This window comes from Leptonotus elevatus, chromosome 1, assembly GCF_054856555.1.
Source record: "Leptonotus elevatus isolate MCC_2025b chromosome 1, RoL_Lele_1.0, whole genome shotgun sequence".
Classification (NCBI taxonomy): Eukaryota; Metazoa; Chordata; class Actinopteri; order Syngnathiformes; family Syngnathidae; genus Leptonotus; species Leptonotus elevatus.
This window is the reverse complement of record NC_141239.1, coordinates 7,202,993-7,229,180: the sequence shown is the minus strand read 5'-3', so window position 1 is coordinate 7,229,180 and position 26,188 is coordinate 7,202,993. Positions and strand designations below refer to the sequence as shown.

The following is a 26,188-nucleotide window of genomic DNA, read 5'->3' as shown; positions in this document are numbered from 1 at the left end:
CTGCCTCTTTTTTTTTTATTTATTTTTTTACGTGTTTTTCGCACATGTCGACACTAGACGTCGCTCGTATTCTTTCTTCCGTGATTGTATTTCACTTAGCTACAGGTGACGCTGATTACGTCATTACACCGTCAGCCAATAAAAGATGACACTGGAAAACGCTGGGCGGAAAGCTTCTTTAAAAAAAAAAAAGAAAAAGTTGTCACGGCGTGCTTTTATGTGAACGCGAATACAGTTTGTTGTCGGAAAATGAAGGTGGATTTGCTGCTTTTGTTGACCTTTCTCATACACTTTAAGTCGGGATGTGGTTCTTTGTCTTCTTCATGTCCTCACACTCCGTCACGGTGGTGTTCGTCTCCAGACTCGGCCGTCAAGTGCGGGGTGAGATTGACACTCTTTTTCAACACTATTTTATATTCTATTTAGATATATATCCAGGTAAAACTTAGTGTCTAGCGTTTGTGTTGTGTGTAACGATATAAACATTATTGCGAGAGCTTGTTTCCAGCATGTTTCTATCAAGGGGGGAAAAAAAGTCAGTATGTGACGTCAATTGGAAGCAAAATGTGTTATACCAAAAAACATTGTTAAAAGTAAAGTACTGATATAACGCCTATACTTTAAATAAGAGTACAACAGCGCAGATTTTCTGAAAAGTACAAGAGTTCAACCTTAGTTTTCACTTGTCATTTTGCTAAATTTTTAGCATGGACGTATTGTCCATAATTCTAAAAAGTACAAACTGTCACAAAAGTTCCAGGACTGGCTTACAAAGCTATAAAGTACAGGCCATACTTACTTTATTCACATGACTGGTCACTTTGGAGATTCTCAATGAGGGCATCAGAGCTATGCATGAACTGATGTTGAGTTATGTATTAAAAAAGAAAAGAAAAAAAAAGTGAAATATCTGAAAACGTGTTTTATATTATAGATTCTTCAAAATAGCCATCCTTTGCTCTGATTACTTTTTTGCATACTCTTGACATTCTTACCTCTGGGAGTGGGAACTCCTTAAAGACTGTTAGAAAACCCTTTCAGGTGACTAAAGGTCATCGAGAAAATGCCAAGAATGTGCAAAAAAGTGATCGGCAAAAAGGGTGGCTATTTATTTATGTATTTTAATATTTTCACCTTTTTTTTTTTTAAAGTAGTACATAACTCCAAATGTGTCCGTTATTTGCCATAGTTGTCATCATAATTTTGATGCCTTCAGTGAGAATCTACAATGTACAAAGCAATGAAAATAAAGCATGTATTGAATGAGAAGGTGTGTCCAAACTTTTGGCCTGTATTGCGTAATAATCCCCTTTTAGTCGAACGCCCTTTCCCAGCCTTCTCCGCCATATCTTCATGCACCCCTTGAGGATTTCTTTCCCGGGATCCTCCGCAGCCCCTTCTTGATGTAGTCCATATCTTCAAAACACGTCCCCATGTTGACCCCCTTGAGCTTGGGTAAGGAGGGGGAGAAAATCGCACAGAATCAAGTCTGATGAGTAGGGAGATTGCCCCAGCGCAGTGTTGTTCTTCTTGGCCAGGAACTGTCAGATGCTTAGTGCATTGAATATTCTCAAAGTCTCAGGGTGATTCACCACATTTTCTCAGCTGATAAATTTTCCGTCCCCTATGGGAAAGTTTTTTTTCTCTTTTCTTTGTTGTTGACAAAGTTTAACGGTGGTAAAAAGTTTTTAAATGGTTTCTTTCTCTTGGTCTAATTTTTTTTTATGTCACAAAAACCTGGCAATTGAACAGAGGTGTGTAGACTTTTTGTACTCTCTATCCATTAATGTACACTCAAACCTCATGAAATCTTTTTTTTTTTAATGCAGGTGTTGAAACAATGTCTCCACGCCAACTTGACCAAGCCGCGTCAAACAGCCGAACCTGTCAAGTTGAATGTCTACTACGAGAGTCTATGTCCGGACTGCATACTGTATATCACGCAGGTTCTGTACCCCACATGGGTGCTGCTGCAGGACATCCTATCCGTCCACTTGGTTCCCTTTGGCAATGCACAGGTACATGTGACTACGATCTGGTTTCAGTTCCACTATAGTGTTGTCACAGGAGGATTATCACGACCCCCCCCCCTTTTTTTTTTAATGGTTGAAAAAGTTTCGTAATTACGGAAACATTCACCTGAAGAAAAACTCCTGTTTTTCTGACATTTTTTTTTCATTTTCTGTTTTTCTGAATATTTTTTTTCTGTTAAAATATATTTCATAAAACAAGCTGAAAAAAATATTCAGAAAAACAGGAGGAAAAATTATTCAAAAAAACGGGAAAAAATTATTTAAAAAAAACAAAACAGGAAAAAAAATTATTAAAAAAAACATTGTTATTAATTTTTTTACCTCTGAACTCCAAGTGACAAACTCGCTAATAGCGTAAGCGGACACTTTCCCGCATACCTCCATATGCAATAGGATGGTCATGTTTACTTACTGGCTCTCAATAAAGGAATGAATGTGTATACTGTATTGTGTTTGTTCTCTAATTTCTGAGGGAAAACCCTTAAAAAAAATATTCAGAAAAACAGAGGAAAATATATATTTTTTTAAACAGAAAAAAAATTACTCAAAAAATAGGGAAAAAAATATTCAATAAAACTGGAAAAAAAAGCTCCACCAAAAAATTTGTCAGAAAAAACGGACTTTTTTCCCAAGTGAATGCAATACGCTTCCGTTTGTAATGATGTAATTTAGCCTCATTTTCTTTTATCACAAAAATTTGGCATTTGAACAGGAGTTTCTGGACTTTTTATATCTACTGTACAGACAAGCAAGCGTTTGTGAATGGAGCCCTGTGATTGTCTGACGACACCCAAAGTCGGCTCCATTGTGTAATTGACGTGAGACTTGATGTTTTTGGCCACCAGGAGGCGCCCAGTGGGAGCAAGTATGTATTTAAGTGCCAACATGGAGAACAGGAGTGCCTTGGCAATATGATTCAGGTAAAAGTTTCATATCTTAACTGTGCTGTCACTCACAAATTGCATTTAGAATGGCGTTTTGTAAATCTGCATTGTACAGTTTTAGGAAGTACGTTTTCTGTTTTTTTCAGGCGTGTTTATTGAACATGAGCGACGACGCCTTCCTCATCATCTTCTGCATGGAGTCCTCCGCTGATGTCGTAGCAGCTGCCAAGAATGTGACAAACTTCTGCTTAGCAACATCTTTCCATCCGTTCTCACCTGAAATTTGTCCTAATTTGCTTTCTTGTGCCGAAGTGTGTCCATCTGTACGGTCCCCAACTGAGCTGGGGGCGCATCACAAGCTGCGTGAATGGAGATGTTGGAAACCAGCTGATGCATCAGAACGCCTTGAGGACCAACGCTCTGAATCCTCCGCATCAGTTTGTACCCTGGGTGACCATTAATGGGGTGAGCTTTGCTGCTGCTGGTTGTATCCATGACTCCTGTGTCGTGTTAGGGCTGGGCAACTACGGGGGGAAAAAAAATATTGGTATTGGTAAATAAATACTAGCTATTTCTGCTGTTCGCACCTTTGCCGCCTGGGGGCAGTGAGGTGTCATGCATGGAAGGAGTTTGTATGCTTTACGACAGTGTTTGTGAGCGAATGAATATTTGTTATTTGAAGGAATATCACTCCCAAAACTAGATGCTAATTTCATATTAGCATGTCAATAGCATTTTACATTGACTGCTAGCATTAGCACTAGTGACGTTTCTAAAGGCCTAGATACACCAATCCGACGTCGGCCAAATGAATAAGCATCGGCCCAGACGTCGGCACGTCGTGTAGAAAAATTACGTAAATACGCACCGCACCGAATATTACGTACCTTCAGCTCATACGCGAGAAGTAATGGGGTAGATGCCACGGACTTCCGACTTCCGGGTTTTACACATTAGTGTCGTTTCCGGCCACTGCTTGCCGCGTTTCAACACTCGCGCCCCCCAACCGCGCTCTCTCACTCATCGGCGGGAGGGCGTCTCGGCTATCTGAAATGCTTCGGACACTGAGACAGACACTACAGCCTCGCACCCGTCGAGGGGAACGCGCAACCGAGGGGGCACAAAGGCGGAAGCGCAAGTGCTGCCCACATGTCACAAACTGGAAACGGAAACAAAGTTGATGGGTGAAAAGTCGGAAGTCCCGCCTCCTTTGTGGCATATAGTCAGTCCATTACCCTCCGTACCATCGGCGGCGGTAGTCATTCTTCCTAAAGCCAACCGGTAACCTTTATATGGGGGTGGCATATAAAAACGTAAACAACTCATACCGGTGTTGACAGCAGCGCCGGGGTAAACGCGGCGGCCAGCTGGTGAAGCGAAAACGCGTGGATGTACTCCGTTGTGGCGTATCCTGGACCCTGTCGACTCCTGGCTGCGACCGGTCGTCGGTTCATCCAAAAAGCTTCGGTCACACAGACCTCCGCGTTTTGGACGCGGTGCCGACCTCCAGCTTCTGAAGGAGCTTCCTCGAGACCGCCGGACGGAAGGATCGCGCTGTTAAATGCGCGGTCATTGATAAATAAAAAGTTTATTTTAAGGGAGTTTTTCCTTTCCAACAACTTGGATTTCCTCTGCCTGACGGAGACCTGGACTGTCGCTGGTGAGTCCACCGCTATAATTGAATTACTACCGCCTGGCTGTGCTTACTTGGACGCTCCGGGGACGTCTGGCCGAGGTGGAGGAACGGCGACCATTTAAAAAAACAAACAAAAAACAAAACAAAAAAAAACAACTTTGAAGTCGGCCAAACTGTCACTGCTGTGCTGTGTCATTTACCGACCTCCAAAATACAATAATGACTTTTTAAACGACGATTTTGTTGCCGAAATCATGCTGAAATATGATCATATCCTCTTCGTGGGGGACTTTAATATTCACGTGTGCTGTCCTGAAAAACCATGAAGTTGAGTTGAGTACTGTTTATCCGCGTTGTCACTTGCTCTTCTTGCCCCGTGCTTTAGTGTTACACAAACATTGACATAATCAAGGATGAGAGGAAAATATTTTCATAATTCAAATTCAATAATTGTAAATAAATATGAATTAAGATTCTGAATCGTCTTAAAGTGCAATAAGTCAGGTATTTTATAATTGTAAGAAAATACTTTTAAATTCATGTGAACAGTAATATAAAAATAAAAAAAACCAGTAAGATACAAAAACAATTGGCCTTTAAAATTCTATTTTCTTATAAATTTATGGGGGATTAAAATAATCGATTCATGGTTTTATGGATCAATATAAGGTTAAAAGGAAAATCAATTCGATATTATTCAATTTCTTTTTAAACCCAGCCCTAATGCATATACACAGTGTGTATTTTTTTGGGTTGTGTGTTTACTTTTTCAATCAACTCTAACTGGGGTGTCATTAAACAGTTTAAAGCGTGTGTGTATGTGTGTGTGTGTGTGTGCGTGGAGGGGTGGGGGCATCAGAAATAACTTGAAAACGCGTGCCGTGCCAAAATTGAAATTACGATTACATTTCAATTGTCCTGCCCTATGCAGCGTTCTAGTAGTTATATACTATTTTATACTATCTTTTTTTTCCTTTTTTTTCTCCGATTCCTCCATCGAGACCCCTTTTTTAAAATTTGTAAATTATAACCTCACAGGAGCACACAGATGACCTCCAGAGGAAAGCCACAACTGCTCTCTTGCCGCTTATCTGCAACATGTACAAGGTAGACACTTATTGCCTCTTTAAATCCCCAGTTCCCTTTTGCCCTGGCCCTTGCCCTTTGACCTCTTGCCTGTGTTTACAGGGCGTCAAGCCTGTGGTCTGTGGAAATGGCGGCCAGAGACACCGAAGAATCTAACAGCTATTTACTTTGAGTGGCTCCACGCTGACTCTGTTTCAGGTGTGGCCATTATGGGTGAGCCGATCGAGTGTTTCTTCGATATCCTTGTACACTGAAGGGAAAAAATGATCGAAATAGTATTTATTTTGTTTTTGATGAACTCAAAGATCTAATAATTACTCTACAGACACAAAAGTTATTTCTCTCAAATGACAAATCTATGAGTGACGGCTCGCCATGTCTAACACTGGCAGGTCATCTTGAAGCCTTACAGCATTGAAATACAAATTGATGTCTAAAACAAATATGTCCAAAACACTGGACTTGACTTGCAGTATTTTGCACTGAATAAACTTCTACTAGCCTTGGAATTTATGGAATTGCCTTATACCTCTTTGGCCTTTAGATGGCGCCCTAACTCAATTCAGAGCTACAAACGTTTATCCTTTCAAAATTGTAAATGGTCCTAACTGGAGCGGCCCTCATTTTCTCTCAAATATACTGCATTTATTTCTAAGAAAATAATAATAGAGCAACAGCAAACAATGGTTAGAATGTTGGTAGCAATGGCCGCCTTGAACTAACTTTACTATAAATAATATAGTTGTCTGATTAAAATTACTATTTGAGGATCAAAATTGTCACTTTGTGACGAAATAATGGTGTCAAATTGTACAATTGGAGAATTTCTTCCGGGAAGATGATGGCAGGCAATCGCTACGAGCCTGCAAAAGAAAGTTACCTGCATGGTTTGCACACAACAAAAAAATAAAATACAATTAAAGGAGGTGAAACATTTAAGCAACAGGCACACAAAAAAACAACAGCTGCACATTATGACACAAAGTAATAAAGGGAAACGATTTGCATCTTCAACCGTGAAGCAATATGGGTTGAGGTCATCGACACTCTATTGTCTGGGCTTTGAGGGAGTGATGTCACAACGTGCTGAGTCACGTTTTCAGCACGTTGACTTATGCATGCCACTGAAGGAAGTAGTAACATTCTTGTTTTCAAGCTGGAAATACAGTCCCAATATTGTTTGTGTCAGCTAAAGACGAAAATATTACTGTTGCTTATACATGCTGTACTGTAGACGGTGTTATAGCTTAAAAAAAAAAAAAGCACATCAAATTTGAGGAAACACTTGGAAGTAATTTTGTTACTTTTCTGATTGCTTGATTCGAAAAGTAACTTGGTTAAGTAAATTAGTTACTTTTCTGATTGCTTGATTCAAAAAGTAACTTGGTTAAGTAATTTTGTTACTTTTCTGATTACTTGATTCAAAAAGTAACTTGGTTAAGTCATTTAGTTACTTTTCTGATCATTTGATTTGAAAAGTAACTTGGTCAAGTAATTTACTTTTCTTTTTTTTCTTTTTTTTTTAAGAGCTCAGTATTGTTCATTCGGTAATGTCATCATCATTGCTCTCTTTTTTAATTTTTTTTTATTTTGTATGTGGGTGAGTATGTGAACATGTGTGTGTATTTGTTAGTTCACCAAAAACCTATTAAAAAATCCCATACCGTTCACCTAAACCGAACACCGCCGTCAGGAGACCCGAGGAAGGACCAAAGAAAGGAAAGTGAAATTCAGCACTGACCAGACACCATTCACCGGGCCACCAACCAGAGTCCTTCACCAACCCCAGAAACATTTAAATTCCAACAAATCAGGGAGACCTTAAGAGACCAAAGGAGAGACTCAGGAAAGGAAGAAAGGACAGACGAAGCAGAGTGAGATCCACAGACACCAGCCTCCACCGATTCAATGACCTGAGGAAGAAGCAGACTGCGTCTGAGTTTCGATAGATGCTGGTGTGGTGGATCTGGCATGCATGAAAATCTCCACCAAAGAGGGGAGCCGTCGACCCCTGCCAGGACAGAGCAAGCGCAACACCTTAGGGCCCCCCACGCCACGGCAGCGCCAAAGGACGACCCCCGGGCCCCGCCGGGGCCACCGGTTGGAGAGCAAACCCAGGAGCAGGAGCGCCCCCCACCCCAACACGGCCCGCACCCCCAACCCAACGCAGCAGGATGGGGCACTGCAGGCCCGCCAGGCACCCAACCGGTCCACAGCCCCCCCTACCCCCCGCCCCCCAAACCCCAGACAAGTTATGGAATATTTATCATTGGCAAACAGAATATATTGTATTCTAAAAACAGTAAAACACATTCCCTAAGTCCTTTTCATGTTGCCTTGGGGGATGTGTTTTGACGACTACTAAACAAAAACATGCAAAGTATTCCAATTAAATCCAACCCAGGCAGTACACTCATGGATGAATCGCGAGCCTGTGCAAATCTAATCTCAATATCTAAATACGAAGCGTCGTCTACGATTCTATTGGAATAAATGTCATATGAAGCTTGTTTTTCCTCTCCACGTTTCATGGAAGATTTGAGGCAGTACATTGTGGCCCAACCAGAACTTCTGCATACATGACGTCCCCCGATTGTCCAGTCAGATAAACACACTGTTAACACCATCTTGTCATGCACGGCAATTTTCGACCAGCTTTCGGCTGTGCTTTTTGCTCTCTTGCTCTTTTTCCATACTGAGGCTTTTTTTTTTCTTTTTTTTTTTGGTCCCCGACTATATCGCTTCAGAGAAGCTAGAGAAGAAAAGTAACTGTTGAAAGTGCCAGTGGAATTTTTTACAAGCGGAGGAGGACTGTAAGGAGGTAAAGAACTACTTGCCGGAAGAAGTGACAGCCTCGGAAGTTAACACCTTAAATGTAGAAACTCTGAGTTTTCCATCACCATCTTAGTTGTCTTGATTCAGTATGAAGAGAAATAACTCGTCAAAATGTTTTAATGTCACTGAGGTAAGAAAAGTAAATTGAAATAAATGCAAAATTGTGTTAAAATAACATATATTTTTAGTTACCATTTGTTATGCATTTCTGTGTGCCATTTCTGTTCTATAGTCCACCGTTTTTGTAAAGTTTTCTTTTATGTTATTATTATGGCAAATAGTGTCATGCTGTGCAGCGTGGGGGCGATTGTGCTGCCAGCAAACTGTGATGATGTCAAGACATGCTTGTGAAAACAAGGATGTGTGTTTTAAAAAAATATATATTGTTACAGGAGGCACAATGGCCTGAGAGCCAAATCCACCGTGAGAACCAACTAAAATTAGATCAAATCCCCAACGGCAAGACGACGTCTTGAAGGCTCGTCATCGTTTTGTATCACGCTTCATCCGCGGCGTGAAGGCAGCCTTCTCGAAAAGTGCTTCACGTGTTCTAATACTTCCTTGTTATGAATATAAGATGATGTCATGCTCATTTGCAAAGGCCGCAAGGTGAGCTGTTATTGGTCGTTGCCTGAGCCCTGATCAACATTGATGTCATCTTCAGTTGCAAGTGGCAAAATGGCCGCCCCCTGAGATGGATATAAACGGCTGGATTTTGCTTCATAACTCTTATTCCACAAAAGTACTATTAATCAGAATGCCACGTTTAGACTAGTGAGGTCATATATAACATATTATTGTCAAGATATGTTTATGGTTGACTTCCCCTTTAACTCGTTCACTGCCATTGACGGCTGTAGACATTAAAAATTCATTTTAACTAATTCTATTAGTTAATTATTTTTTTCACTTTTGTTAAAGAGTATGAAAACATAGATTTTTTTTGTACATTTAGAACATATAAAATTTGTGATTAATCGTGAGTTAACTAGTGAAGTATTTCGATTAATTACGATTAAAACTTTTAATTGCCTGACGCCCCTAATGTTTTATCTTTTCTTTAAAAAAATTTAATAAAAAATGAAGGACTACAGAAATCAGTTGCAGTTGATATGCTGTATGACAGTTTTACATTTAAAAAAATGATTGCTTGATTTTATATATATATATATATATATATATATATATATATATATATATATATATATAAATTAAAAAAAGATTATTCAAAAATTTGGGGAGTCAGGCGATTAAAATGACTTCACTAGTTAACTCACAATTAATCGCAAATTTTATATCTGTTCTAAATGTATAATAAAAATATTTTTTCTAGGTTTACATACTTTTGGCAAAAGTGGAAAAAAATGTTAAACTAATAGAAATAGTTCAAATTAATTTTTTTACGTCTATAGCCGTCAATGGCAGTCAATGAGTTTTTGTCACATCAGAGCGAAAGGCTAACATGTTGGAAATTGGACAAGATTAGCCCCCTGACACTCAAACAGTATGTACATAAATGGTAGTAGAAAGTGTTTGTCGTGATTGTGAAAAAAAAAGATGCAGTTCATAGCATAATTGTGAGCGGCATGTAAAAAAGCAGCTGACATGCAACTCAAACCAGGCGGTGAGTCAGCGTTGACGTTCTGGTAACACTGCCATCTAGTGTTGTAATCAGGGAGCACAACAGTCAGAAACCGGTGTTTTTGGTCAAACTAACCAATGTTCTGCTGCGGAATACTTTTTGGTGAAAGAAGAGAATCTACTCTTTCTTTTACGACGGCGTATTAGGGCCACGAATAAAAAAAAATTAGGGGGAAGGGCGGGGGCAATATTCCAAGAAAAAAACTTGCAAATGTGGCACTTTATAAACTGGCTAATTTGCGAGTTTATTAAGTGGCAAATTTGCGATAAAAAAAAAAGGAGATAGTAATTGCTTTAGCATAGATTAACCATATCATGTTAAGCATTCGCTCTTGTGTACCGTTGTGTACGGCCACTGGCCAGCGACGAAGACGCCTCGCTTTGCGAAGGTTCACACCCGGATGATCAAGCATTTAAGTTAAGTTGTTAGAATGTATATTTAGTTGTACATTTATGTTTCCAAAATTATTATTTACACGTTCATACATTTTGGTATTTTTTTGTACAAGTATCAAAGTTGATGTGTCGAATCTGCTGCTCTCCGTCATTCACTTGCATTTACCTAAAGTATGCTAGCTTCTGATTGGTTAGTGTTAGTCAGCTGATAGGGGATCAGGAAGTGTTGTCGCTCTGGCTGCGGTGAATGATGAGTAAAGTTTGAATTTAAGAATGAATTTGTCGCCATCTTCATCTTCATTTTATAAACAGTGTCCCATTAACCACCAACGAATCCTCACATACGCTACGTGTATTTCTTGTAAGTTTTAGAGTTTTTTTCTCGCAAATTTGCCACTTTCTAAACTTGCAAATTTATGATTTTTTTTTCTCGCAAATTTGCCACTTTCTAAACTTGCAAATTTATGATTTTTTTTCTCGCAAATTTGCCACTTTATAAACTTGCAAATTTATGATTTTTTTTCTCGCAAATTTGCCACTTTATAAACTCACAATTTTGCGGAAAAAAAACCTCGCAAATTTGCCACTTTATAAACTCGCAAATTTACGAGTTTATAAAGTGTTTTTAAAGAGTTTTTTTCTCTGGAATATTGCCCCCGCTCTCTAAAAAAATATATTTATACGCGGCCCTAATACGCCGTCGTATTCTTTTGGTTGGTTTTGTGCTTGTTTTCTCACTGAACACAATTTTCTGTGGCTCTTGAAAGATCAGTCAAAATGCTCTAAAACTTCGCTTTGAAAACGGCTACGGCTACCAAGACCAAATTTGCTTCAAAATTCTTTATTTACGATGGTCAGAAAAAAAACCACCCATTTTAATCCATGTCAGGAGTTGCAGCCATTTTGCTACTTGCTCTCAACTGAAAATGACATCACAGTGCCTAAGGGCTCCGGTAACGACCAATCACGGCTCAGCTTGCTCATGTCAAATAACCAAACTCAGAAAACAGGTGGATTTTGCCGCTTAATTTATTTTCTACAAATGCAATATGAATCAGAATACCGTGTGTAGATTCGTGGGGCGCGTTGAACATAACCAAAAATATTCTTTACAATATTGACTTACCTATAAAAACGGAAAAAAAAACCCATCTGAACTGAAATAAGTGGTGTGAGCAATGTCCTCATGCTCTTTAGTAACAATGTCATCATTTTACTTTCTTTGCCTCCCGTTATGTGTCTCAACCCCCCCCCCCCCCCCCACACACTTTGCCTTTCAGCGCCAGTGGGGTTCTTCAGACCAGACTTCCTGTACCGAGCTCCTCCAAAAGTCGTCGTACGTCAGATATGCCGTCAAGCGGCTCTTCTCTGGCACCCTGCAGCTCCCCAGGCTGTCGTGCAGGCCCTCTGTGCTGGACAGACGTGAGGACGCCCTGTCGGATGCCACTTCTGGGTCTCCTGGGCCCCTTTGGACTCTGACCAGTTGCATCTCCAAAGCTTTGTGAGTCAGACATTCTCTGTGTTGTCAGTCTTTTTCATAATATGCACAAAAAGTAGTCTGAAATCTTTACTGGTGAGCTTAACTCATTCGCTGCCATTGACGGTTATAGACGTCAAAAATTCATTTGAACTATTTCTAGTAGTTTAACTTTTTTTTTTCCACTTTTGTTAACAAGAGTATGAAAACCTAGAATTTTTTTTATTGTCTGTTTAGAACACATGTAAAATTTGTGATTAATGGCGAGTTAACTCATGAAGTAATGCTATTAATTACGCTGCAAATTTTGAATTGTAATTAATCACATGATTTCAATAGTTAACTCAGGATTAATCATACATTTTTTATCTGTTCTAAATGTACAATTAAAAATGTTTTCTATGTTTTCATACTTTTGTTAAAAGTGGGGGGGGGGAAATTAAACAAATAGAAATAGTTCAAAATGAATTTTTGACGTCAATAGCCGTCAATGGCAGTGAATGAGTTAATTTGACTGTACAGGCCCAACACTTTAAGCATACAAATTTGTAGCAGGTGTTTTATCCATGCTCATATATATTCTTTGTTTAAGTCTATGGAATGCAGACCAACCTGTCATAGCGCACGTCACCATTTCGGAGGATTTGCGTCATCTTTTTTTTTCTTTGATTTGTGTTGGCCAACAACTCGCGTCTTTACGCTAAAACACAGAAGGCAAATGTGACATTCCGCAGAACAGGAACACTTGGAAGGGGTTGGAATGCTTGACACATGTACAGTGGTACCTTGACATACAAGTGGCCTACACTAAAAAAAAAAAAACGCTGGCTTGTTGGGTAGCTGTGGATTTTGAGCAGATTGGGTTATTTTTACCCAAGGTTGGGTTAACTATTTTGGCTCAGTAGATTGGTTTGGGCCAGCTAAAGAGCTGAAGCTGGTTGCCAGTTTTGTTTTGTACTGAAGTTAAAAGAAGGTGGGCAGATGGCTAAAAACAAAAAACAAATCCCGCTCTTAATGACAGAGCTGTATAGAAGTATAAAACTAAGAAGCGGAACACTGCAAAAACGACAGGAGAAAATTTAAGAACAAAATATAGTAAAATAAGAAAAGTATTACTTTAAATAAGCAAAATTACAGAACAGAAAAAAACAGAACAAGAACATTTTACTTGGCAAGACTTTGAAAAATAAGCTAGGCCCATCTTGAAAATAGTATTTTTAGTAGCACTGTCAAAGTTAAAGCGTTAACTAATTAATTAATCACAAAAAAATTATCGCATTAATCATGTGTTAATGCAGATTAACCACACTATTCATTTTGAGTGCAGATGATCCTTCAGCTGACAGCGGATGGTTACGTTAAAGGTAGCACAGGTTGTGTTTGAGCAATAAACATAATTACATGCATTTAACTCATTCACTGCCATTGACGGCTATAGACGTCAAAAAATCATTTTAACTATTTCTATTAGTTTAAAGATTTTCCCACTTTTGTTAACAAGAGTATGAAAACCTCGATTTTTTTTATTGTATTAGAACAGATATGAAATCTGTGATTAATCGTGAGTTAACTAGTAAAGTCGTGTGATTAATTCCGATAAAAAAAAAAAATCGCCTGACGCCCCTAATTTTTAATAATCTTTTCCTTATATAAAAAAAAGATTATTAAAAATAAAAAAATATATCTAAAAAAAATTAATAAAAAGGAAAGATTATTAAAAATTAGGGGCATCAGGCAATTAAAATTTGTAATCGTAATTAATCGCATGACTTCACTAGTTAACTCACGATTAATCACAAATTGTATATATGTTCTAAATAGGTTTTCATACTCTTGTTAACAAAAATGGAAAAATATGTTAAACTAATAGAAATTAGGAGTGTGCCCAAAAATCGATTCTCATAAGAATCCCGATTCTCAATTAGTACGATTCAGAATAGATTTTAAATGTCCCCAAATCTATTTTATTGAAATTACTTGAAACTGTCTTGCCTTTGTCTGTGTGCTGTTTATGTTGTACCTGGTTTGGCCACTGAGAGGCAGTGTGGTTCCACGCGGTCTAATACAGTTAAGTTGTAGCCACATTAGAGAGTAGAAGGAAAAAGTCACGATCAAGTTATTCCAATAAAAGATTTTTTTTTTGCAGCGTGGAACCGTTCTTTTGAGTGATAAAAGTTCCGCGAGTAGCGCGCTAATTAGCATTAGCAAGTCAGACTGGAGTAGAGCATTACAATTCCTTGCACATTTGTAGATTGAAGCAAAAATCTTTGTCAATCAAATCATTTTGAATCGAAAATAGTTCTTAATCGAAAATTTATTCTGAATCGAATCGCAGACACAAAAATCGGAATCGAATCGTGAGACATTCAAAGGTTCCCACCCCTAGTAGAAATAGTTAAAATGAATTATTGACGTCTATAGCTGTCAATGGCAGTGAATGCATGAGCATGTAATACATATTTGTTCATATCAAAATATTGGGGTCATTTTTCCCCCCCCCATTTTAAATTATGCATGAGTTCAACTGATTAGAAAAAGAGCAGGATGAGCGTCTGCAGTGGATCCAAAAATGCTGAAGACGTCCTCATAACATTAAATGTCGAACGAATTAACACATAACAGGTGCACTTCAAACTTGGTGGACAAAAAAATGTTGATTAAAAGAAAGCCTTTTTAAATAAGCGATTAATTGTGATTAATCAGCTAAATTTTTTTAGACTTAAACAAGTAATATTGATTTCTTTTTGCGCTTCAAAGTATGACTGTGACTCTTTTGCGTCTATATTTGGTCAGTGGCTTTGTTCTAAATATACAAATCCCACCATGGTCGTAACCCACTTGCATCCTTCCTTAGGGGGATTTTGGCAGCCAAAAGGATGCCTTCAGGTCTCCCAGATGTTCTGCATCAAGTGACACATAAACCAAGAACTATCACCCTCGGTTTACTAAGAAATGGTAGAAGGAAGAGAACGTACATTTGTTCTGAATGTGTTCCAAGAACACAGTCACTTAGATTTGCACACCTTGGCAATAAAAAAAATTAAAAAATTAAAAAATAAATAAATATATTTAAAAAAAAAAAAAGGGAATCATGATGAAATAAAGGAGTATCAAAGCAAGAAACACAACTTCTTGTTTTATTTGATGACTTATGAAAGAGATCCCAAAACATTTCCAATTGTTTCATAGCAACTGTTTGTTACGGATCACACTGTGTGGGTCATATGACATTTTACAAGTTAATTGTGTAACATTGCGCAACCTGTAGTCATGTGACCTTTCCGGAAGTAGGAAGTACGGGGCCACTCGCTTTCGTGTCGGAGCTGCCTCCGGAGGGGATAACAAGTCTTTTTAAGCACAAAGCGATTCAGTTATGGAGCCAAAAATGCCGCCGTTCAACGCGCGTTCCGTGAGAAATGGCCGTTGCCCCCGGCGACGAGCAATCGAGCGACATACGGCATTACGAGAATTGCGCCTCAGAAGCGAAACGCTTTTCACTGGAAACACCGTCGAAATTGTACTTATTGTACAATATTGCTTTTATTTTTGCGGAAAGCTGTAATGGAAACGCACCTACTGACATATAGGGGTGTTAGAAAAAATCGATTGTGCAATATATCGCGATATTACAGCGCGCAATTCTCGAATCGATTCAATATGCGGCCGAATCGATTTTTAAACATACATTTTTTTCTGGGAATATTCAACAAAACGTTTTACTTAGGGTTAGGGTTTACACATTAAGCATGGAAGAATGCTAAATTAATGGAACATTAAGCCTTAATATTTTATTTTCGTGCTGTTCAAACATGAAACAGACTGCAACCTGAATTTTCATACAAATCTTACAGTGTACACGTACAAGTTTACTGATTAGTATTTTCTAAATTTGAGTTTTAAAAAAATCGCAATAATCAATTTATAGATTCGTATCGGGATTAATCGACATGGAATCGAATCGTGACCTATGAATCGTGATACGAATCGAATCGCCAGGTACTAGGCAATTCACACCCCTACTGACATATATACTTTATATAAGCACGTTTAAAAAAAAAAAAAAAAGTTAAACTAATAGAACTAGTTAAAATGATTTTTTAAAAGTCTATAGCTTTCAATGCCAGTGAAGGAGTTAAAATGCCAGTGCTAAATAAATATTTTATCATAACATTTTAATTGTAAGTAATTATAATAAATGCAATAATAGTAAAAATTGGCGATTTTTTTTTTTTTTCAGCGTTTCAGTTTTGGCCAAGCATTTTTCTTTTTCGCTTTTGGCCCCAAAAATTCATTTCTGTGCATCCCTAGTAATTACCATCAAAAACACATTCTCACACTTTTTTTTTTTTTAAGTTTGAATTGTCACAAGTTACTGTTTTGCTTGAGAATTTCTTTTGAGATTTGAGAATTGCGTGCTGTAATATTGCGATATTTTGCCGAATCGATTTTTTTCTACTCTAAAAACTCCTGCTTACTGCTTTATGGTCCTACTTTGAAAATGCTGGTAGTGAACGAATTAACCTGTTTATCTACTTTTTTTTCCCGGTTTTATGCCATGAGATTTGTAATAAAAATGAAAAAAGCGTGAATCCATAATTCCGTTATTTTTCTTTCTTTTTTTGCTCTCTCCAAGCTGTTGCCCATCAGTCGAGCCTTGTGTCAGATGTTTCAGCTCCTTAGGTGATTTCACTGCACAGATACTGGATTTAGCCGCGAATCGGTAATCACATGAGGTTCCCTTGCTTGCTCCCCAGCAATAAACAAATGGCTCGGGTTGCGGGGTTTGAAGATGATGTTGCCCCTGGTCACAGATAGAGAGCGCCATCGTGACAGCAACCCATGCTCGCTCGCTGTTCTGGTCAGAGGAGCTTCATGTGACTCCTCTCGGTAATCTCGGAGCATGTGAAAGGCCGTCTGTGTGAAAACAGGCAATTTCCCCGACAAATCGTACCATCCGGAGTCGGACAAAAATCCGGTGTATGCAAATGCAGTCGACAGGCCGAGCAACAGCTGCGCGCTTCGATTTAAAAGAGGAAGTCGTTTTGTAGCGCAGTTGTCATGTTGAAGAGCAGCTATTTTGGGATTGAAGGAAAGTGGGGAGGTCGAGGGACCGAACATGGACGAGATCTGTCCTGATCCTGCTCCCCTGTAAATCAGACGTCCATATTTAGTTGGAGAAAGGGGACGGCTTAGCTGTAATGTCAACAAAGCCTCCGAGTGGGAGGGAGGCACAGAGTACATCAACTCTGCTGATGCAACCGCGCTCCTTCAGGGAAGGGACGAGGGTTCCATCTTCCAGAGGGACTGGCTCCACCGAAATTCGGACCATGTGGTTACGTCACCACAATTGATGTAAGAATCAAGGAAAAGTTCCTCGCGCCATCACGGAGAAATAGCCATGAGTGATTTCTGCTCCGAGAGCTCTGAAGAAGAGCAGGTCGAAGTTCAGGGGTCTCACGGACCAAGACGACAGAGACTGCCGATCATTCAGCTGGTACCGAGGACGAGGACGGGATCTCCGAGCCGGTCCCCGAAGAACTCCCCCAGGGATTCCCCACGTGGCTCTCCTCGCGGTTCCCCGATGCTCTTCAGAAAGATGATGATGGCCCGAAGCATCAACCTCCAGAGGCGCCGCTTCACCTTGGCACACACGCCCAGGTAGTCTACTTTTGAAAGACATGAGCTCGTTTTTGGTCTTCTTAGTCCAGATCTCAAGTGTCTTGAGTGAAATGTCCCAAAGTATTTTCTGACAGGCTTGTGTTGCTACCTTCTGCCGGTTTGTCGTGCAGGTTGTCGCGGGGCTACGTTGCGTCGCTAGTCTCTCTTCCCAGCTGCTCTCGTTCATTTATTTTGGGCTACTGGATTATCGAGTCCCGCGGCGCTCAAGGAATTCGCAATTCACATCATCAGACCATTTGCATCTATCTTGCTTTTTTGCGCATTTGTGTTGTATCTGGTTTGGACTTCATTGTGTGTTTGCGCCAGCTGTCGGTTTTAGTGCTTCATTTCCTTAAGGTGTGAATGTTTTTCCGAAGCTTTGTCTACTTGACCGGGCTCACCTTTGTAAACACGCGACATCTCCTGCTGTCGCCGGATCAGCTGTTTGTTGTTCCACTCTGTTGGGTAAATGCTTTATATACGTCAGACGCACAACGTCCACGTGGCTGGAAAACAAACCTTCACTACGTAGCCTGATAATTTTTTTTTGTTTTCATTAAAAGTGGACTTAAATAGAAACCCAGTTTGGACCATATCGCAGCTGAACAGATTCGAAGTTAGAAGTGGGTATACTCAATATTGAGTGGGGAAAAAAAGTGGGTATACTCCGTATACCCGCATATACCCTGGACTACACCACTGGGATAGACCGATAATCGGCGCTGATATTGGGCATTTTGGTGAATATCTGTTTTTTTTTTTTTTACTCATTCACTGCCATTGATGGCTGTAAACATAAAAAAAAATATTTGAACTATTTCTATTAGTTTAAATTTTTTTCCCACTTTTGCTAACAAGAGTATAATAAATAAGTAAGTAATTAAAGTAAAAGTAAAATTTGTGATTTATCGTGAGTTAACTAGTGAAGTCATGCGATTAATTACAATTTAAAAAATTTATTTAGAATATATAAAATTTGTGATTAATTGTGAGTTAACTACTGAAGTAAAAAAAAAATAATAATTCCTTCAGTAGTTAACTCACGATTGATCACAAATTTTATATGTTCTAAATGTACAATCAAAAAAATCTAGGTTTTCATACTGTTGTTAACAAAAGTAGAAAAACTTAAACTAATAGAAATAGTTACAATTATTTTTTGACGTTTATAACCGTCAACGGCAGTGAATGAGTTAATAATGTGACGGTTGATAAAAGGTCAATCTAAAACCATTTTGATCTCAGGGAACTATTTGTTAAAAAATTTTGTTAACTTTATAAGAGTTGCTGCTGACCCTGGGAACCTTCTGAACCTTCTGTTTTTGCTCAACATGAAAACAAAGGTATTTTTTAATTTTGGAGAAAAAAATATCGACTTGAGAAAACTATAGCGAGCTAAGGTATTTACTTATTTTACTTTACTCAAGTTTCCATTTAACTTTTTAAGATGTGCTGAGAACCTTGAACTTTTTTTTTTTTTTTAATTCTATTGTTCAAGATTAAAAAGAAAATCTTCATTTTGAAAAATCTGAAAATTTGTTCAATGATGCGGTCTGACGAGTCCAAATCACTGACATCGTGTCCTCCGGGCCAAAGAGGAAAAGGACCATCAGAAATGTTGTCGGCGCAAAGTTAAAAAGCCAGCATCCGTAGTATGGGTAACTTGGACTTTCTGTGAAGGCAGCATTAATGATAAAAGATTTGCAGATTTTGGAGCATCATATGCTGCCATCCAAGCAACGTCTTTGTCAGGGATGTCCCTGCTTACTTCAAACAAGACAATGCCAAGCCACTTACGTTTTGCAGGCTTCATAGTAAAAGAGTGCAAGTACTAAACTGGTCTGCCAGCAGTCCAGACCTGCCGCAAAATACAACAATAGAGACACCGGACAGTTAATCAACTGAAGTTGGACATCAAGTGAGAATGGGAACGAATTCCTTCCTTACTTCCCGTCTTCAAATCTTCAACAAATTAGTGTCCTCATCTTTGCAAAATAAACATAAATTTTATCGGTGTGAATATTCAGTATCTTGTCCTTATAATCGGTTGAATATAGTTTTTTAAACTATAGAGCCAACTAGCCTTGGCTCAGGTTTTTTTTTATCTGAGTACAGTAGTGTACTTTGCTTCTTCTTGCCGCTGCTTTTCATATGACCTTATCTTTGGGCGTTATTTGGCATGGACACTCAGAACACAGCTGTGTTGGCTGTCGGCAAACTCTCAAGCGTTTGTGCCTGTTAACTCGGCTTTTATGAGTCCCCGTTGAGGATTTGAATGCAGATTAAACATTCGCTGGGTCAACACTATTAAAGCAAGAGTCATGTGATCACTTGGTTGCTAATTGAACGCAACCGCTTGATGTTCAGTATATATGTTCAGACTGTGTTTTTACGAAATTGTACATTTATTTCCACTTTTATTTATTTTTATTATTATTTTTTTTTTATTATTATTATTTTTTCTTTAGAGCTCAGTATTTTACCGATTTGACATGTCGTCGTCATTGCTCTTTTTTAATTTATTTTTTATTTTGTGTGTGCATGTGTGCGTGCGTGTGAGTGTGTACTCATTAGTTCACCTAAAACCTATTAAAAATCCCATACCGTTCACCTAAACCGAATACTTCAGAATCCAGCTAGAGTCGTGAGGTTGTCAGGAGACCCGAGGAAGGATCAAAGAAATTACCTACTACCCACCGGGTTACCAACCAGAGTCTTTCACCAACCCCAGAAACATCTAAATTCCAACAAATTAGGGAGACCTCAAGAGACCAAAGGAGAGACTGAGGAAAGGAAGGAAGGATAGATGAAGCATTTATTTCCACTTTTAAGGGAAGCGTGCTTTTACACCAAATGTGTTAAGGCGCCTTTAGAAAGCCTTTAAGGAAATGTACACGCCTCCTCCCTCTTTGTCAATGATTACCCTTCTCCAACATGTACAGCCACCTAACTGAAAAAAAAAGACAAATTAAAGGCTGTGACGAAAGCCCTAGTGCTGTAAAACGCTTCCTTATTTTTATTACAATGAAGTAAAAGAAACCAGAGTCTCAGAGAAAGCTCAAATTCGCTTCTCGTAAAAAGTGAAGGCGTCTCTTGTATGGCATTTATTGTAAATATTCAGCCAAGCATATTCCTAGATTTTAGTGCCCGCAGAAAATTAAAATATTACACAGGAGGTTTAAGAGGAACACGATTTCAAGGTTCACTCTGGAAATGCTACATCAAGCCGCAGCATTTCAATTGACCGGTTCTCCTAAGTAGTCATCCGCAAGAGTATGTGGAATGTCTCCTAATGTCACAGCTGAATTGAGGAAGAAAAGTTATTGCAGGATGGCTGGTAAGGAGGATAAATTAAACAAAGAGAGGATCCAGTGGAAAATGAATGTCGCGGGGAGCACAATTTTAGAACGTACCCGCCACTTTATTTTCACTCAATGTCCAAGTTGATTAAAAGCCTTTTTTCCACTCGACATAACCCATCAAATGGTCTTTCTCATGAAAATGTTTCACTTTTTTTGCTCTTTCTCTTAATGGTAAATTCCAAACTCTCCCTTTGGCTGTTTCGTCAGGGGTAAAGGATTTTCCGATCATTGAATATGTGTACGTTCCACTGAAAATTAAATGTGGCTGTTTGGAGCAATGACAAGTTGCGTTATAACACACCACAAATGACTGATTTAGCACCAAAATTGTAACTATATTTTCTCGGGGTGTGCCCAAAAAATTGATTCTCATAAGAATGGCGATTCTCATTTAGTACGATTCAGAAACGATTTTAAATGTCCCAAAATCGTTTTTATTTGAATTATTTTATACTGTCTTCCCTTTGTTTGTGTGTGCCTTTATTGGGAGCGCTGTTCATGTTGTACCCGATTTGGCCACTGAGGGGCAGTGTGGTTCCACGCGGTCTGATACACTGTTAAGTTGCAGCCACATTAGAGAGTAGAAGGAAAAAGTCACGATCAAGTTATTCCAATAAAAGTTTTTTTTTTTCAGTGTGGAGACGGTCTTTTGAGTGATAAAAGTGCCGCGAGTAGCGCGCTAATTAGCGAGTCAGACTGGAGTAAACCATTACAATTCCTTGCACATCTATAAAAATCTGAATCAAATCGAATCGTGAGACATTCAAAGATTCCCATCCCTAATATTTTCACAGCCGCTACCATTTTCCATTACTATGTTTCACATTTCTAAATATATTTATCTAAATCAGGGGTCTGCAACATGTGGGTCTTTAGCCCCTCTCCTTTTTACATATTTATTTGTATTTTTGAGATAAAATATTCTTAATTCATTAATGATTAGATAAAAAAAGGAATAATTAAATATTCAAAAAAATGTCAGGGTCCAAATTTTTAAGTTGTCACAAAAAGAAAAAGATAAAAAAAATTAAGAAAAAATGACCTAAAAATATCCAAAAAGTGATCATAAAATGTCCAAAAAGTAAGAGGAACAGCAGAAATTTACCGTAAACTGTCCTTGAAATTGCCAAAAAGGTCAGAGAATTGAATAAAAAAGGCAGAAAGGAAAATGTTCAAAAAGTAACCTTAAATGTCCAAAAACAAAAGATAGGCAGAGAATTACCATTAAGTATTTTTCAAATTGCCCCCAAAAGTCAGATAATTTGTATATTAAATAAGGCAGAAAATAAAACGTTTGAAAAGTAACTACATTTTCTACAATAAAAGAAAATTGTGAAAATTACCATAAAATGTCCACAAAATTGCCAAAATTGTCATAAATTTGCTGGGAAAAATGGCAGAAAAAACATGCAAAAAATATAGGCACAATAAAATTGCCAAAAATGTCATAAATTTTAGAGAAAGGCAGAAGTATGAAAAATTACACACACACAAAAAATCCAAAAATTAAAGGCGAAAGGTAGAAGAAAATGAATGTGGAAGTATTGGATGCTGCATATTTTTGTGTTGGTGCAACTCTAATGAACTCTTGGGCCCTCAGTAGAGTAACACTCTGTACCCTTCATCACAATCCTTAAAGGTTTTGCGGCTCCAGACACATTTTTGGTGATTTATTTTGCTTAAAATGGCTCTTTTGACAGGAAAGGTTGCTGCCAAAACTTAATGGGGCAAAAATAAACCAGTTTTTCATCAAAAATGGGACCGACCCGCTCGTTGGATTTTGACCCAACTTTCTGTGTTGTTTCAATTTTCTTGCACAAAACCACCCCAAATTTGTGTTGTTTTGCTACAGTGTATATTAAGGTCTTCCTACGATGAGCTCCAAATCTTGTTAATGTTATTTAGTATTCAGCTTGTAGCATTATATATAGCAAGGTCAAAAGACAACACTCCTGATTTTATTGATGCAATCACCACAATTCATAGTTTAATGGCTCAATTGTTCAAAAGTGTTGAAAATCTTCATGTAAAATTTTATTAAATCTGCACCTCCATTTTTTCGTTGCAGTTATGGGATTGAGGCCATTGAAACATTCCATGGGTGACCTCAAGTGAGGTTTTATTAACTTCTATCTCTTTCAGGCATTACACAATGGAATTTCACGCACATTGCATTTGGCGGTGTAGGGGGATGGGGTGTGTTTTGGGGGATGGGGAGTTTAGTGGGAGTGGACGTTGCCCTGTGCCGCCTCATATGATGCGCATGCCGGAAACCGTCACTGCACAGGACGTATCCAAACTCACACTGAAGTCAAAGGGTCAATTATTTATTTTAATTTTTTTTTTGCTAGATCGATAATTGCCAATAATTTTTTCCAAATAAGCTTAGCACGTGTTAATGCTTTTTATGTAATTTTATGTAGTGTTACGACAGCGTGTTAGGGCCACGTATAAATATATATTTTTTAGAGGGCGGGGGCAATATTCTGAGAAAAAAACTTGTAAATTTGCCACTTTATAAACTCTCAAATTTACAAGTTTTTTTCTCGCAAATTTGCCACTTTATATAGTGGCAGAATTGCGAGAAAAAATAAATAAAGAAAATAGGGAAGTATATATAATTTAAAAAAAAATGTTCATATTCATATTGCATTTGTGGAATATGAATTAAGCGGCAAAATCCACCTGTTTTCTGAGTTTGGTCATTTGACATGAGCAAGCTGAGCCGTGATTGGTCGTTACCGGAGCCCTTAGGCACTGTGATGTCATTTTCAGTTGAGAGCAAGTAGCAAAATGGCCGCCCTCCTGACATGGATTAAAATGGGTGGATTTCTTCTGACCATCGTAAATAAAGAATTTTGAAGCAAATTTGGTCTTGGCAGCCGTAGCCGTTTTCAAAGCGAAGTTTTAGAGCATTTTGACTGATCTTTCAAGAGCCACCGAAAATTGTGTTCAGTGAGAAAACAAGCAACAAATCAACCAAAAGAATACGACGGCTTATTAGGGCATATAAATATATATTTTTTAGAAGGCAGGGGCAATATTCCAGAGAAAACAAATTTGCCACTTTATAAACTCGCAAATTTAGTTTTTTTCTTGGAAATTTGCCACTTTATAAAGTGGCAGATTAAATTACGCATCATTCACCGCAGCCAGTGCGACAACACTTCCTGATCCCCTATCAGCTGACTAACACTAACCAATCAGAAGCTAGCATACTTTAGGTAAATGCAAGTGAATGACGGAGAGCAGCAGATTCGACACATCAACTTTGATACTTGTACAAAAAAATACCAAAATGTATGAACGCGTAAATAATAATTCTGGAAACATAAATGTACACGTAAATATACATTTTAACAACTTCACTTAAATGCTTGATCGTCCGGGTGTGAACCTTCACAAAGCGAGGCGTCTTCGTCGCTGACCAGTGGCCGTACACAACAGTTCAAAGAGCGAATGCTTAACATGATATGGTTAATATGCTAAAGCAATTACTATCTCCTTATTTGGAAACCCGACCGAAAAGTATTGGCACAAACAGTCGAGTAGTACGCTACGTGTATTTCTCGTAAGTTAAAAAATAATAATAATACTAATTGCGGCTTTATATAGTAGCAGATTTGCGAGAAAAAAACTCGTAAATTTGCGACTTTATAAAGTGGCAAATTTGCGTTTTTTTTAAATATATTTATAGACAGTGTGAATATCTCGTGATTCCGCATTGGTGCATTTGAAAAAGTCCTTTTAACACAAAACCACATCCAGTGGGTTGAGAATTAACTTGCCAGCAAAAAAGGCACAACGTTGAGCAGTTTGTGTATTTTGGCTGACATTGTTTTAGCAATGTTGACCTTTTTGTCGACTGCAGTCGCCCTCGCTAAAGTCCCGTGCTTTACTTACTACAAAACATGCATTGTGGTTGCATGTTCATATATTTGTTTGACTGAAGGGGATATTGTGCTGTCCAATCAGAGCATAGGATTGCATGGGAGGAGAGTTCAATATTAAAGAGGACTGAAACAACTTAAAAAAAAAAAAAGGTCCACACAGATGCAATATTGAAGTATTGATTGACCAGTGCACTGTTATTACTGCTGGCTTGGAGGCAGGTTGCTCACACGAAAAGGGAAAACCTATTGGGACGTGCTGACTTTTTAAAAACATTTTTTTTCAACAGTGCTATATTTGACAGTGCGGCTCAACTTTTCTCCCGCAATGCCCGTCAAAGTCTCTGCCCCCTCTCGGTCCCCGTCCTCTCTCATTGGGACTTCCTCTCTCAATTGGTCGAACCCCCCGCCCCCCCCCCCCCCCACCCCTCCTCGCCCACTGCAGCTTCTCTCGCTCTCTGTCTCTCGCTCTCGGGGGAGATCGTGTTGTTTGTTGTCACAAGCCCAAGTTCGATCCCACCACTCTCAAGAGAGAATAGAAGAGGGAGCAGACGACCAAGACTACGCGGGACGGTCCACTACAGGGGAGCATCTGATGGGAGCATAAATGCTCTTTTCAGCTTTTTTTGTTTTTGTTTTGTTTTTTGAATTCTACACAACCTGTGCGGTGAAAGGAAACTCTTTGATATCAAGGTTGTTGGAGCGCTTTTTTTGAAGACAAAAATGTTCCGGGACTTTTCATGAAGGAAATCGATTTGGTTTTGCTTTTCTGCTGAGTCTTGGGAGTCAAACAGACCTAAAATCAGTTGAGTAATCAGCTGAACGGAACAATTAGTTAAGTCAGTATTTTCCTTGGTTTCACACTTGTTTTGGTTTGGCCCCTGAACTTTTTCCGGGACAAGACGCTAAAGCTCCGTGATGCGAGGTCTCGACCGGCCGGCACTTTTTGCCTTTTTAGGCATGTACTGAAACATGCCTGCCGCCTCCCTTTGCGTGAAAACGAGTGGACTCGAACGTAATGCCGGACTCGGGAGTTGGATCATAAATTGAATTTCCACCTCGATGCGCTCCGATCCGCTGATTCTGCATGAAGATGGAAGCAAAGCGCTTGCAGCAACCCTAGGAAATACCAATAGGGACTCGCAAAGGCCCGAGTTCACGTAGCAATCGGCTCAAATCCTGACGGAGTTTACCGCAGACTCGTTTTCTCCCGCACGTTTGACGATTCCTGTTTCAACTGGCTGTTTTTCAACCTCGCAACAAAATGATGAACAAAGACTCTCGCTTCCA

At 38.8% G+C, this 26,188-nt stretch overlaps 2 protein-coding genes across 5 annotated transcripts in view; both read left to right on the top strand.

Annotated features, from left to right (window-relative positions):
- Positions 1 to 192: 192 nt before the first annotated feature.
- On the top strand, positions 193 to 13,498 carry LOC147180528 (gamma-interferon-inducible lysosomal thiol reductase-like). 3 transcript variants are annotated; one of them, XR_015094492.1, is made up of 8 exons: positions 193 to 381; positions 1,830 to 2,018; positions 2,879 to 2,953; positions 3,064 to 3,150; positions 3,230 to 3,382; positions 5,592 to 5,660; positions 5,742 to 5,852; positions 11,792 to 11,938. XR_015094492.1 is itself a non-coding variant. In XM_086072488.1 (8 exons), the coding sequence occupies exons 1-7, from the start codon at positions 250 to 252 to the stop codon at positions 5,793 to 5,795; spliced, it is 759 nt and encodes a 252-aa protein (XP_085928614.1). In that variant the 5' UTR covers positions 193 to 249; the 3' UTR covers positions 5,796 to 5,837; positions 11,792 to 13,498. The 3 variants fall into 3 exon arrangements, 2 of the variants coding, with proteins under 2 accessions (XP_085928614.1, XP_085928613.1); XM_086072488.1 differs by having other exon boundaries at positions 5,742 to 5,837; positions 11,792 to 13,498; XM_086072487.1 differs by lacking the exon at positions 11,792 to 11,938 and having other exon boundaries at positions 5,742 to 6,863.
- LOC147180527 (3',5'-cyclic-AMP phosphodiesterase 4C-like) overlaps positions 7,913 to 26,188 on the top strand; it is a 72,726-nt gene continuing 54,450 nt past the window's right edge. Inside the window, exons 1-2 of one of the 2 annotated variants that reach the window (XM_086072483.1) lie at positions 7,913 to 8,604; positions 11,792 to 12,012. In XM_086072483.1, coding sequence (XP_085928609.1) covers positions 8,563 to 8,604; positions 11,792 to 12,012 — 263 coding nt within the window. In that variant the 5' untranslated portion in view covers positions 7,913 to 8,562. The remainder of the gene's footprint in view (positions 8,605 to 11,791; positions 12,013 to 26,188) is intronic. The other variant, XM_086072484.1, reaches the window with a different exon arrangement.

Excerpts from the sequence above, each read along its gene's own strand:
- LOC147180528 (XM_086072488.1), top strand. The coding sequence starts at position 250 with ATGAAGGTGGATTTGCTGCTTTTGTTGACCTTTCTCATACACTTTAAG. Across the intron at positions 2,019-2,878 it reads TTCCCTTTGGCAATGCACAG|GAGGCGCCCAGTGGGAGCAA; the intron begins GTACATGTGACT and ends TTTGGCCACCAG. Across the intron at positions 3,383-5,591 it reads CCTGGGTGACCATTAATGGG|GAGCACACAGATGACCTCCA; the intron begins GTGAGCTTTGCT and ends ATAACCTCACAG.